The sequence below is a fragment of the Diadema antillarum genome, unplaced genomic scaffold, assembly GCF_040938485.1.
Source record: "Diadema antillarum isolate AM-2024a unplaced genomic scaffold, OU_Dant_1.0 scf00000117, whole genome shotgun sequence".
NCBI lineage: Eukaryota > Metazoa > Echinodermata > Echinoidea > Diadematoida > Diadematidae > Diadema > Diadema antillarum.
The window spans coordinates 2,257,330-2,271,545 of NW_027271006.1; the positions used below are offsets into that span (position 1 = coordinate 2,257,330).

At 37.2% G+C, this 14,216-nt stretch overlaps 1 protein-coding gene across 1 annotated transcript; it reads right to left on the minus strand.

The window, feature by feature from the left end:
* Window positions 1-1,447: 1,447 nt before the first annotated feature.
* Window positions 1,448-13,758, minus strand: LOC139719947 (protein O-glucosyltransferase 1-like). Its single transcript, XM_071631325.1, has 11 exons — window positions 13,647-13,758; window positions 12,160-12,250; window positions 11,099-11,242; window positions 10,472-10,604; window positions 9,399-9,523; window positions 9,027-9,086; window positions 8,520-8,619; window positions 7,587-7,645; window positions 5,163-5,330; window positions 2,383-2,439; window positions 1,448-1,699 (listed from the first exon to the last, which is right to left on the minus strand). Exons 1-11 carry the CDS (start codon window positions 13,756-13,758, stop codon window positions 1,549-1,551), a joined length of 1,200 nt encoding a protein of 399 aa, XP_071487426.1. The 3' UTR covers window positions 1,448-1,548.
* Between the last annotated feature and the right edge of the window lie 458 nt (window positions 13,759-14,216).

The window sequence follows — 14,216 nt, forward strand, 5'->3', positions numbered from 1 at the left end:
ATCATCCATCTTTGATGCTGAAAGACTGTCCTTGGAATTTCTATGGCACGTTTGCTTTTCTAATTACGTGGAGATACATACCCAAGTTTGCTGTACATACATGCAAACAAACCGAGGTGAAATTTTCACTTCCAGCAGATTTTTTTTTTTTTCTTTCAGTCATTACTGGCCAGTCAGTGATTAATTTCTGTATCGTAAAACAAAACTTACGAGAAAAAGTCGAGCATAGATTCTCTTTGTTGTGGATCCCAACATCATTCATTATCCGTGCTTCCTGTCACAACCGTGCGAGAATCGACAGGAAAGAGACTGACAGCGTCAGCACGCCTGTCACTCAATCAAAAATTGGCCCTGTACCAATCTGTCGTTCTGTGGGTCCCGTCCACGGGAAATGGAATGCGCAGAGTCATCAAAGTCTGACACGACATGGTAGGACCTGGAACCAATCCCACATTCATGAATGTTGACACTGTAGATGCCAACACTCTGTCAATAGTAGCACGCTACATGGTGAATGCTGCTGTCAAAGGGCATATATTAAAGAGAGTAATGACACGTACAGGCCCTTGCATTACTAATGAAGTTGAAAAGGTTTGACACTTTGATAATTAAAAATGTTTTTGAGTATGGACTACAGAGGCATAAAAAGTTGGCATTTCCTATTTCTTTTCACAAAAATAAGGTTGATGGTGTTACGATTGCTTATAGTAGTTACTATTTTTAAAACAATCCCAATCTGCTAAAGTGGAGCCTTAACATCAACATCCTGTCACCCTCATTTGCATTCCATACCTGAGCTAGGCTTACCCTGAACTCAAATTTACACTTACTTCTTATTTTATGAGAATGTAATTAGCTGTAGTCTAAAATGTCTCACACAGTAATTCATTACCAGAATATGCTGCATGCATGAACAAAACAAAAATAACTCCATCTTTTAGCCACAAACAGTTGCATGTGCACCAACAGGTAGCATTAGGACCAATCTCGAAATCCTTACACTTTCATATGCTTGGAAACTTCACATCTGCAAAGCAGAGATGAATTACAATTGAATTCTTTTTTCTTTTCTTTTCCTGGTTGTTTTTTTTTTTTTTGACAGCAACATGTCAATCTAATACCAGGCAGTTATAATAGACAGATCTCTCTTGTACTTGATTGCCATCATGCCAACTCGACCAGTGTAACAATTTTTTTTTTTTTTTCTGATTGACTGTCACATTTGATAACATCGTGCACATCACAGCTTAATGCTGCACATAACATAAGTGCTTCAACATATTTACCAATACATGAATACATTAAGCATCTCAAACCATTTTCTCAGTAAGAAGAGAGATTTTTTTTTTTTTAATCTCTTTGCTGATTGTGGCAGCTGAACATTAAAACATTGTTAAGTACTGGAAAAGGAAAAGTCATTGCATTCAAACGAAAATAAATACCACGCTTCATATGCAAGCCACGGAAGTTGAAGGTGGAGGGGAGAGAGAAAACATCTAAAATGTAAATGATTACGTTGGTCCGTGCTCAGTGGAAATGGGCAGGTGGTTATAACTCATCCTTTTTGGGTCTGATCTCCATGAGGTCCTTGCGACGCTTGGGCTTGTATGTCTGGAGCTTGGCGTAACTCTTCAGCAGGCTCCTCCAGTAGCACTGCACGTCGTCCATGTCAAGATGGTTCCAGATAAAATCACGGCCCCTGCGAGATGGATGGACAAACACTATGTTGTGACAGTGGCTATGGAGAATGGACTGTTTAAAGGCATGATCCAAAGGCATTATTTGAAAGAGGTTGAAACACAACAAAAGTATGTCAGATTTATTTCAGTGACACACCATTCCCTATGTAATGTCTTAATAGTCTTTCATATAAACATAACTTATAATAAACAAAAATAAACATGCAGTAAGCTACTTTACATAATTTAGAAAATTCTCGAAATGAGAGCAATATTGCTGTACCTTCCAGGGAATCATAGGACATTATGTACAGAATCTTCAGTTGCTAAAGGGTTAATGGACATTACAGGGACTCTGTTTCAACATGCCAGGAGAATGATCTAACAAGACATTTTTACCCTGAAACTCTGTTGAGTCTAGAAATCAGCTTTGTGTGTATTGTTAAATCTCATCTGTTGAGTATAAAAAGGACATAAATTGGGTAAGGTTCAAGGTAAACTATTAAAATACTTCTTCACAACAATAACAAAGATCTTACGTGATGAAAAAATAATTGGATTAGATAACATTTTTCATAATGGTTTTTGTTTTTAAAATGATTTCCTTGCATTTAATTGCTGGCTGAGGGCCAAACATCTGACCATGATTGGACCTAATTAGCACAATTTCAACAAGGACATAGGTATGATACAAATAACTTACCTTTCCGCTATTTCTTGGGCTACTTTCTGGTTTGCTTTGGCAAACTGTATTAATTTTCTGTCAAAAAAAGAACAAGACAAAAAAAAGGGAGATATTTGACCAGACTAATTTCTGGCTGGTACACTGCCAAATTGCACTTTTGGTGTCTAGGATGTTTCAACAACCTACTGCCTGTTTCCTTCCCAATCTAAATTGGAAAAAAAGAAGAAGAAATAAATATGCTACAAACACACACACACACACACACACACAAATGCTATGCTGTTAAAGTGGATACTTTCGCGTGACTAATTTTTCACGCTCGGCGGGGTTAGAAGAGTTTTGCGTGTTTTTCATTCCGCGGAATCAAAGACGTCAACTACTGGAACATATGGCAAGCAAAAATATTCACGTGCTTTTATTTTCGCGCTAGTTTCTGGTTGCACGAAATGCACGAAAATTTCAACACCGCAAAACTGTCCACTTTTACAGTATACTCTTGTTTTGTAAGACCCTTGTGCAGCAATATGTAAATGCTGAGCACATAATCTGCATTTCATTTCAATCCATGGTATTGCCAAAGTTCACAAAGTGCACATAAATAATGGGGGGGGGGGGGGGAACAAGAAGAGACTCTGTAGCAAGAGTGGATTATATATGGGCAAGTCCAAGATAAGGTCCCCTCAGAAGGCAAAATTTCATCTTTGCTCAATATTGACATGTTTGGTATCATTTTGAAGCTTATGAGTTTAAGTTTTGATTTCCATGGAGGAAAAAATTATATTACGTAAATTTATGCAAATTTCAAGGGCTTCATTTGCATAAATGTGAAACACAGCGTTACGTATGGGACATTTATAAAAATTCATATTAATTCAAAGGAAAGCAAATGATATTTGATTAATATGTGGACATAAGAAGTTCATCAAATAGTTTAACATGGGATGAAAATTTAGGGATTATGCAAATGATTATGCAAATTAGCTCGTGTCCTATCATGAGATGTCCCATACGTAACAAATTGAGGTCATTTTTTTAGGTTTTTTCTGAAATTGCTGAGGTTATATTAATGCCCTTTTGGAAAGTTCTAATTTATGGTTTAGAGAAATTAAATACCATAGAAAAAAGAAAAAACAGTAAAAGGAATATTTTTTATTAGGCATTGAAATAATGTTACGTATGGGACAAATGTGTTACGTATGGGACATCCTCATACATAATGCATGTGAATGCATGTAGCTAGCTGGGAAGGTCTCTCAGTACACAAATGGTCAATCATCCTGAAGAAAGCATCCCAACATTGTGGCTACTTTTTGAGTTATAGACACTTTAAACAATACATGTACTTGACTGAACAATTTTCAGAAAGGGGGAGGGGAAAATGGCAAAATACAGAATGAAAAATCAGCATTAAAGGGATGGTATAGTTTTTTGCAGAAATGGGGATTCAGCTTTCAACATTAAATGAGATGATTGGAAACCAATTATATGAATTACTAAAGAGCATACAATCCTAAGACTAGAGGAATTCAAAGTTAAGTGATGGAGATCCAATTTGAAATGGTTGTAATATAAATATTTAAAAAAAAAAATAAAGTAAAATGATGTTTTTTTTAATTGCAAGTGATACACAAATTGTCCTTATTCAGGTTTCAATAATAGCCACGACAAAATTCATGGGTATACATACTGAGGTGTGACTCGAATCAATGACCTGACTGCTAGACAGACATCATATCTACAAATGTGTACTCGATCACTTGGGTTCCACGCAGCAGGTATTGCTTATTTATAAAATTAATATTTCTTGTGTCAAATTGTGTTTTATTGAAACGAAATGGCAAACTGCCCTTCATCAATGGAAGTAAACACTTTAAACTATTCAATTTTTCAGTAGTAACTATCCTGATAAAAATAGGGCATACATACTCAGGTCGGTCATAAAAATATAGAATATGATTAAATATGATTATGATGGCAAATATTTGGGGAATATTGTTCCCTTGTCAATCTGGATCAGTATTTGAGTAGTTTCAACTGATTCAATTGCAATAATTATGCAAAAATTTGTTTATGGGTATTTTGCAATTTAATTACTTTGCAAAATACCCATAAACATGTCTCTCCACACACTAAACGAATGGGGGACAAAGGGCATGCATACTCGGGTTGGTCATAAAAAAGGTAAAAATATGATTGAATATGATTAGGATGGTGAATATTTGGGGAATATTGTTTCCTTGACAATCTGGATCAGTATTTGAGTAGTTTCAACTGATTTTACTTCAATAATTATGCAAAATACCCATAAACATGGTTCTTCACACACTAAATGAATGGGGGACAAACTGTCCCATACGTAACTGTCCCATACGTAACACGTCATGTCTGTCTTTAATTAGAACCTGTAATTAGAGCTTTTTGCCTAATGACACGAAACTTACTTGTGATAATCTTGAGTGTTGTGACTTTCATCACAGTGAGTTACAAGTTGTAGAATGAAATACTTTCAGAGAGTTTTGAGGTTGGAAAAAATGTTTAAAAAAACAAAATTTTTCTGGTCCCATACGTAACGGCACATATATATTTATGAAATTTCATTTAAAAACACTGCACAAAATTTTACAAAAAAATCATATTTTTCGTTACAAAACAGTAGGCTCTTTTTTTAGAAGAAAAAGCAAATCAAATAGGATAAAAAAAACCATATTTGTTGAGCATTCTGGAAAAAGCTTTATAACGTATGGCTAAGTACATTATGTAATAATACATAGGCATATCACAGGGTGAACAGGACATACTCTGCGTCAGACAAGTCTTGCTTGACAGGGATGTAGTGGACCCAGGGCTTGAGGGCGGGGTAGAAAAACTCCAGCCACTCGTGGCCGACGTGAAAGACGAGGGAGCGACAGAGGAAGAGGTGTTTGAGCCGGAAGCTGGCAGCCACGCCCCTGAAGTTGAAAAGGTACCTGGGTGAGAGAGATATAACAGAGTAATCAATGAGGTCATACACAGAGTTATTTCTTTTACAGACTTTGCAATAAGACAATTTTGATTTCCTGCCATTGCACTATACAGTAAACTTTGACACTGAATACAATGTATATAAAAAGAAATTGGCAAACATCCCATCAGTTTGACCTATTACGAGCATGTCAGGAAATGATTATGCCATCGTCTATAGTCCAGTTTTCACTCATACAGCTAGCAATTTTATGCATGTTTAAATCTTCCATAAAAATTGGCAGTGCGCATTCATTTAGAGGGAAAGTTTCTTGCATAATGCCGAAATTCTAAATGGCTTTGTGAAAAGTTTGTTAAATCATCATATAACAATTCATGTGTTGATGTAAATATTTAAAGGGACTGTACAGTACTGGTTGAGGTAGGGATTCATGTTTTGAACATTCCTAAGTGAGATAATGAAAAGCCTCTTATGAAATATGAAAGAGCATGTAATTTTAAGAAGGATTCAACGTTTATTTGATGAAAATTGGTTTTCAAATGGCTGAGATATCCAAAAAAGTGCTAACAAGGAAAAGTAGAAATTACGCGGTGCATAATATATGTCCCCGCCGGAAGTAGCATTTTGTAGCAAAATGTACAATATAGGTAAAAAATCAAGGTCAAAGGTCAAAGAAGTCAAAGGTCAAAATTCTGTGTACAAGTTTTGAAGCCCTCACCTAGTGCCATCACATAAAGCAAACGGAATCGAAATCGGGTTAGAAATGGCGGAGTAGCATTTTGTAGCCAATGTACAATATAGGTCAAAAATCAAGGTCAAAGGTCAAAGAAGTCAAAGGTCAAAATTCTGTGCAAAAGTTTTGAAGCCCTCACCTAGTGCCATCACATAAAGCAAACGGAATCGAAATCGGGTTAGAAATGTCGAAGGAGTAGCATTTTGTAGCTAATGTACAATAAAGGTCAAAGATCAAGGTCAAAGGTCAAAGAAGTCAAAGGTCAAAATTCTGTGTAGAAGTTTTGAAGCCCTCACCTAGTGCCATCACATAAAGCAAACAGAATCGAAATCGGGTTAGAAATGGCGAAGGAGTAGCATTTTGTAGCAAAATGTACAATATAGGTCAAAAATCATGGTCAAAGGTCAAAAAGTCAAAGGTCAAAATTCTGCGTAGAAGTTTTGAAGCCCTCACCTAGTGCCATCACATAAAGCAAACGGAATCAAAATCGGGTTAGAAATGGCGAAGGAGTAGCATTTTGTAGCAAAATGTACAATATAGGTCAAAGGTCAAGGTCAAAGGTTACAACTGAAATTCTGTGTAGAAGTTTCAAAGCTCCCATGTAGTGCTATCATATAGCAAACAGAATCAAATTGGCTCATAAATGACAGAAAAGTAGCAAATTGAAGATTTCATCACACGGACGGACACACGGACGGACACACGGACGCACACACGGACGGACACACGGACGCACGCACGCACGGACACACACACGTACGGAGCCCGTTTCATAGTCCCCTGCTCGAACTCGTTCGGCGGGACAATAATAAAAGGCGACATGCCCCAACTTTATTAGGATCTCTTTGTTTCACCTTGTTTTTGGATATCTCAGCCATTTCAAAACCGATTTTCATCGAATAAACTTTTGATACCCCTTAGAACTGCATTCTCTTTGACATCTCATAGAGTGGTTTCTGAATATCTCGCAAAATGTTAAAAGCTAAATCTACACCTCGACCAGAACTGTACACACCCTTTAAATTACTTTGTATTCATACAATTACATTGCATGTCTGACTGTAAAACTTGTTGACAAAAGGAAAATAAATGAAATGAAATGAAATTTACAAAGTCACAAATGACTTTGATTGAGCAAACTATCAAAATGGAAAAAAAAAGTCCTTTATAAATGCTGAAGACCATACTATAGGTCATAAGATATCAGCAAAGAGTGTCAGCCTGAGAGACAAATCTTATTTTCAAAAGCTAAAATCAGTCAATCACTTGTCAACATTTTGCTAACTTCTTGTCTTACCCATAACTTGTACAGATGTCATAATACAACGTCTACCTTAGACATGATCATTAAGATTAAAAGTTTCAAAAAAGTTTTCATTGATAATTGTACAAACCATTACATTCTGGCTTGTGTTAGACAATGCAAAATACATACATTAACAGCTTCAAGTTTTGTTGGATGTATCCACTTGGTGTAAGTTCACTCTATAAAACAGATTATTTCTATAGTTAAAAGTAGAAGCACACCTATATTTGCAGTGCTCCTCTAACGTTACTTCTTTTGCTGGAGGCATGTAGAGGGTGTCCTGGACAGAAATAGTAAGCAGAAGAGAACGAGAAAAGAAAAAGATTAATGAACTTATTTAAATATAAACTGCACCTCAGACAAACAACTTCTTTAATAGTCTAAAAACATTCTCTCTAACTATCCTTTTTTTTCATGAAATGCCATTTAAATCTAAGACTTACGTCTGTAACAGTGAAGGAATTGCCATACAAGTGGTCTATTCTATGAGAAGTAAAAGTGAATGGAACAATTAATCATGTCTAATAAGAGTTACATAATCCATTATATGTGTTTCCTGAAAATGTCTCACACTCATCTCCTCATACATGACAATGATCTCAATATTTCTTAGCTGTTCATACACCCTGTATCAATCTCCCCCATTGTACCATCATTGTCAGTGAAGGATTGTGAGCCTGTCAGTTTGTGTATTTCTGATGAACATTAGCTGTGAGTGCCTTAAGCACCCATGAGTGGATATGTTGCACGTTATAAATGTCTACTGTAAAAGTGGAAATTTTCGCGGTGTTGAAATTTTCGTGCATTTCGCGCAACCAGAACCTAGCGCGAAAATAAAATCATGCAAATATTTTTGCTTGCCATATGTTCCTGTGCGTGATGTCTCTATTCCCCGGAATTAAAAACACGCGGAACTCTTCTGACCCGGCCAAGCGCGAAAAATTAGTCGTACGAAAATATCCACTTTTACAGTGTATCATTATCATTACTATCATCAATCACTGTTGGGCAACTCTTGTCATTCTGTTCACTCTAATGACCTAATGAACTTAATTCGACTTGAGATGGAACAAATTACTGAAACATTTATACTGATTGTGACAAGTTAAGGAAAACTATGTGTGCTGACATTCAAAGAGCTGGAGGGTACTCACTGCATCAGACTTCCATGCCTGGTTCTTGGTATAACTCGCATCAACCAGCTCCGGGTTGTCCCTGGACAACAGGACAAGTGGGTCTCGCTCGGCGCTTGTCCTGATGAAGACAATCATTTCATTAATGAATACGAGTAGATATCAACATTGCTCATGATTTGAAATAAATCATATGGCATATCAATACTTAATCAAGTCTCACTAAATACTGAAAACAATGTATAATTAAAAATCCTCTCCATTGCCAGCAGAATGATACAGGGGACCTCTGAAGCACATTAATTTATGTAACAATGCTCTAAATAATCATGATAATGATAGTAATAACAATAAAAATACAGAAATATGAACAGAGGACTGTGACTGCTCACAGCATTGCCTCCAAAAGCAACAGGTATATGGAAGTAAATTTTAGGATAAATGTGAATTCAGGGTGGGGATTATTCTGTGGTAGAAGGCACTTTGCATGAGATCATATATCTGAAACAATCTTGTCATGCATCTCACCTGGATCCTCTGAAGAATGCCTTGTCTTCTTTTTCCTCCCATGGAAATTTCTCTGATTCCCTGTAAATTGCAAAATGATAACAGAAATATATATAATGCATCTCCAATTAAAAGCTCTACAGTTCTCATTAGAGTCATTTCATCAATATGTTCAATCGTCCAAGATCTGGCATCACAATTGTTGACTTACAGGTGTAATCATATCAATTCTGAGTTAAGTTACAAAATCACCCAGGATGCATAATCACTGCTACCAAATGGATGAATATACACATACACACACACAAAAAAAAAAAATATACTAAAAACAGCTTTACCAGTGCCTAAACAAGCATTGATTTTTTCAATCCGTTCAAAGAGTGCCATACTCACTTGTCTAGTGATTTCCTGAAGAGATCCCACCTCCCAAGACCGGTGGGAAAGATTGGCCATACAGCTGGACCCCCCTCCCAGAACGTCCAGGCAGGGTACATAATGTCATAGTGCTGGGCTTCAACCTATACATTAGTAGGGAGTGAATGACATTGTCAATCATGATGAACAAATAAAATCAAACCCTTCTCTATGGACCTATGTTTTAAATGCATGATCTTAATAAAGAAATTTAATAATAATATGTAATAAACATTTTTAGGACCATGTATATCATTCAGCATATTCACAAAGGAATATTCATTGTACACAAGATTTAAGGACACACAGAATCAGTCTATTGGGTTTGATGCTTTTTCTCTGTTTGATGATACCTGCTTTCATGCTGAACACAAATTTAGCATGGTTCCTTGCAATTGAAATCTAGTTATGCCCTGCTGAATGATGAGCCTACTAAGAATGTGCAGCACAACACTAGCAACAACCATGACAATAGTGGGAAGCTACGAGACGGTCACAGTAGTATCTGGCTTTGTGACTGCCCAGCTCAAAACCCACAAAAAGTTGTAGATAAGGATTCTCTGTAATGGACGAAAATATGTCATGTGGTTGGCTGACTCAAATTGTTAAAGTTTATCTTACCTGGGAGAGCAATCTTTTTTCTAGCTACTGTCAAAATTAAAAGCAAACCAAATTAGAGATACATGTCTTAACAGTTTTTCTGGACCATATATATATATATATATATATATATATATATATATTTTATTTTATTTTTTATTTTTTATTTTTTTTGGGGGGGGCACTGCTTTTACTGTAAAATAGAAGATGTTTTCATTGATACTGCTGCGCAACGCGCACAAGTGACCATAATCTTTATACCTTCTATTTTTCATTTCCTATGAAACTGCACCTCCTAACTCTCTTAATATTTCAATCACTTTTTGAATGGGTTTTTATGGTCCAATTTTTACAAGTTATATATCAGTTTAAAGCTTAGAGCTTATTCTACAATGAAGTCCCTACATGAAACAGCACAGAGATTATCACCATGACAATGTACATGTTCTCACCTTGCTAAAAGACAACACAGGCATTGGTTCTGAATACTTTGGACTCTGCGGCCAGTCTCGGACATTCATCACAAACTCCATGTCTGGCAGCTTCTTGATGATCTTGAGGATGAAGTGCTCTACTCCGCTGCACCTGTGGTAGTCAAGGATCAATTGTTGAATTGCTCAAGAAACCTGTCTCAATCTACACACAGCGGGGATTTTTTGGTAGATCTAATGATGCTCAAGCTGGTCATTACCTTTGCATCCTTGTCACTTGTTGATAAATTTCAGCTCCTTGTTTTGTGCTGGTGTGTCATTGCTCTTTCATCATGGTAGTGTATCATATGATGTGCCAGTAGAGACAAGTCATTTTATTGGTGCCAAATATCATGCAGGATTTATCAAAGAGTCAGTGGTTGAGTAAAATACACCCTGTCACACCTTCAATGAGGTTATATGAATGTCATGTCAACCTGCTACTGCAAAACCAGATTCCTGAAAATGGTCGTCTACACAATGCACTGAATGTCAGTGGCGATTCATGAAAGTTTCATGCTGCGAAACAGGCTGTCGGTATCCATTCGCGAAAGTTTCATGCTGCGATGCTTCTGGTTTTACAGTATCTGAGATTGCTTTGGGGCTCACCTTGCTGGAAACATGCATTTCTCCGCCCTGTAAAGCCTGTGGTTGATGATTTGATACAGCGTCCCTCTCGCCTCGGCTTTCTCCACCAGCTCCTTGGTAATACCTCCACGGTCTTCCCAGACTGACAGGTCATTCTTTAATACCCTGTGAAAATAGTCAAAACAGGCTTGAACTGGTTACTAGTACACAGTCAATGGCAAGAATGTGCAGAGTGATTCCACTGATGCCACTAAATTTGGACTCTTGTCGATAATTTACAAGTTTGTATATTTGAAGACATGGTTGTTCTTCAGTTACTGGGATGACATGCCAATTTCTCTCTTCACCATATTTCATTCCTACTTGGCTAACTGATTCAAATTTGGATCAATTCAATGATTTCGCATTAAGAGGTGATAATATTTCTGTCATATGTACATGCATCACTTCCTTTCAATATTTATAGCCTCATAAAGTGATATTGTTGAGAATATATTTGAAAAAAAAAATGCACTATCGATTATTTGTTTTGAATAGCTAATTGTGGAATATAGATGCTAATTACCGGTACACATTTCTTCCTGTAATAACTAGTAACTAATATATTGGGGCTCTAGCTAAATTGGTCTTCTTTTAATTCCTTCATCTATAATGTTTTCATTCACAGAGTATACAGAAACTCTGTGATTATGATTCTGCATAAACATGTAGAAATGTTTTTTTTTTTACCTAAACCACAAACAGATGGGATAATTTCCCGAATGAACTCTCCTTATGAGTACAGCATTGCTACAGTCATCCATTTTGGCAAATCATTTCTAGTTTTCACAAACACTAGATATGTTTCCAAATGTCAATTTGACTTGAGCAGATTTTGGCACAAAGAATTCATTTGATGCTTGTGAAATAAAAATGTCTTAAACAAAACTGGAACACAAAGTAAATCTGAAGAACAAATTCTCTATTATCAAGAAATTATGATCACATGAAGTGGTAGAGAAAAACTTTTCAGAAAAAAAAGAAGAATGTTTCAAGAGGCACTATCACTATAATATGAATTTTTACAAAAATTATAGATGTACCCTTCGTGACACAGACAGTCTTCTGTTGAGCAGTCCTCATAGTTTGCAGTTGCCTCCTTAATTAGGTCCAGGTAGGGTTTCCACTTCTCATCTGCCAGAAAGAATGAGTGATAGGCATTCAGTCCATTTATTTGTCAACTACTTCTGTCAAGACTTAAAGTTGGGCAATGTGCATCTCTTCCAGCCTCTTCTCTTTCTTTCTTTCTTTCTTTCTTACTCATTTACTATTCCGTGGTTATGATACAATGCAACATGCTAGTGAGATATTCTTCTCTCATAATGTAATCTTCAACCTGATTCCTGTGTTCTTCTTGGCATAGAAATCTGCTAATCGAGAAGTGCAAAAGTATCACACTCACTCAGGCCACTGGTATCATTTAACACATGAACACTCTTTGTGAAAAAACAACAACAACAAAAAAAATGATAATCTGATAAGGAGCTGTCTTCCATACACTGTATCAAAAGTCAGCAGACAATTCATTTTTTGTTTGCTTCCACAGTGGCGGATCGGGGGGGGGGGGGGGGGGGGGGGAGGAGGGGGGCGCACCACCTCCTCTTTTATTTTTGGTTAAAACAAATTAAATAAAAAGAAAAAAATGGGGGGGTGCATGCACCCCCTTTTGCAAAGGTGGAATTCCTGGATCCGCCCGTTTCATACCTGTTACTTGTGTGTTCAGTATATGTTCCTGTCCGAGTGGAAGTACCCTACATTTTTAGATAGATGTGCACGTCAGTCTATTGTACATGCACACGTTTTCTACCAAAAGTACCGCATATAAACAGAAACGTGACGTCGTTATAATTCTTCTGACGTTAGATCTATGTTATGTACATTAGAAATAGAATGTCTTTGATTATTTGATATCAGTTAACAAAATCAAGAGTAAATAAGTTCTACTTGTGAATATGAAATAGCTTCAAGTTGTGTAACATTTTCTTGCATAGCTTTTCAAACCCCTCTTGATAGCGGCGCTGGTCCTGGTCCTGCATGATGACACTATCTAGGCATCATGACCCTCCGTCGCGCCGCCGCGACGCCGGCCGGTCGGCGTCTGCCTACGCCGGCTAGCGTTTTTTTTAAAGACGGCACAGATTGGGGCATGGCGCGTGTTAAACCTATGGGAAAAACGTTGGGTTAGGGTTTTTGGTTATGGTTAGGGTTAGGGTTAGGGTTGGGGTTAGGGTTAGGGTTAGGGTTAGGGTTAGGGTTAGGGTTTGATGGTTAGGGTTAGGATTAGGATTAGGGTTAGGTTTAGGGATAGGGTCCCCGATAGATTTTTAGTTTCCCCAATCTGTGCCGTCTAAAAAAAACACGCCGCCGGCTACGGCTACGCCGCGACGGGCTGAGATACCGGAATAACACAACATGAATTATAACGAATGGGACCGGACATTCCAGTTACATCATTTACAACGTAGCAAGCATTATATTTTCCTACTAACGGACACGTGAAACAAAATACTTCATTAGACGTGTGTATTACCTTGATCTGTGTCAGCGTAGGAAAAAATTGGCTGACAAAATAATAGGAAAGTAACTATACGACCGATATGAATCCCCGACACCTGCAATTTCTGTCTACAGGAGGCTGCCATTTTTATGCCCTGATGAAAGGATGACGCCCTCCACGTCACAGTAGCCAATCACATCTCGCCTCGTGTCACTGACTACTGATGCGTAGGTGTGAAAAACAGGGAAAGTAAGAATGCAGATGTTGCCCATCCAATTTATGGGCCACTTACTTATCATTCAACCTGACGTTAAAATGGAAAAGTGTAGGGCCTACTGTCAAGAAGATATTTAATCGATGGCAGTCATAAGATAGGAAGTTTAAGGAATGTTGCAGTTTCTTATGTCATGAAACAACAGTTACTAAAAAATGATGACGGAACGATCACGTTTGCCTCCGGGGCTCGCCCATTTTCACAAAATCATTATCATAAAGCTCATTGTTCTTTAAAAGTGATTTACTAGTAACCACTATAATACCCCGTGAAGTTGTCACAGCCGAATGATTAAGATAATTCAGTTCCATAATCACATAATCATTATG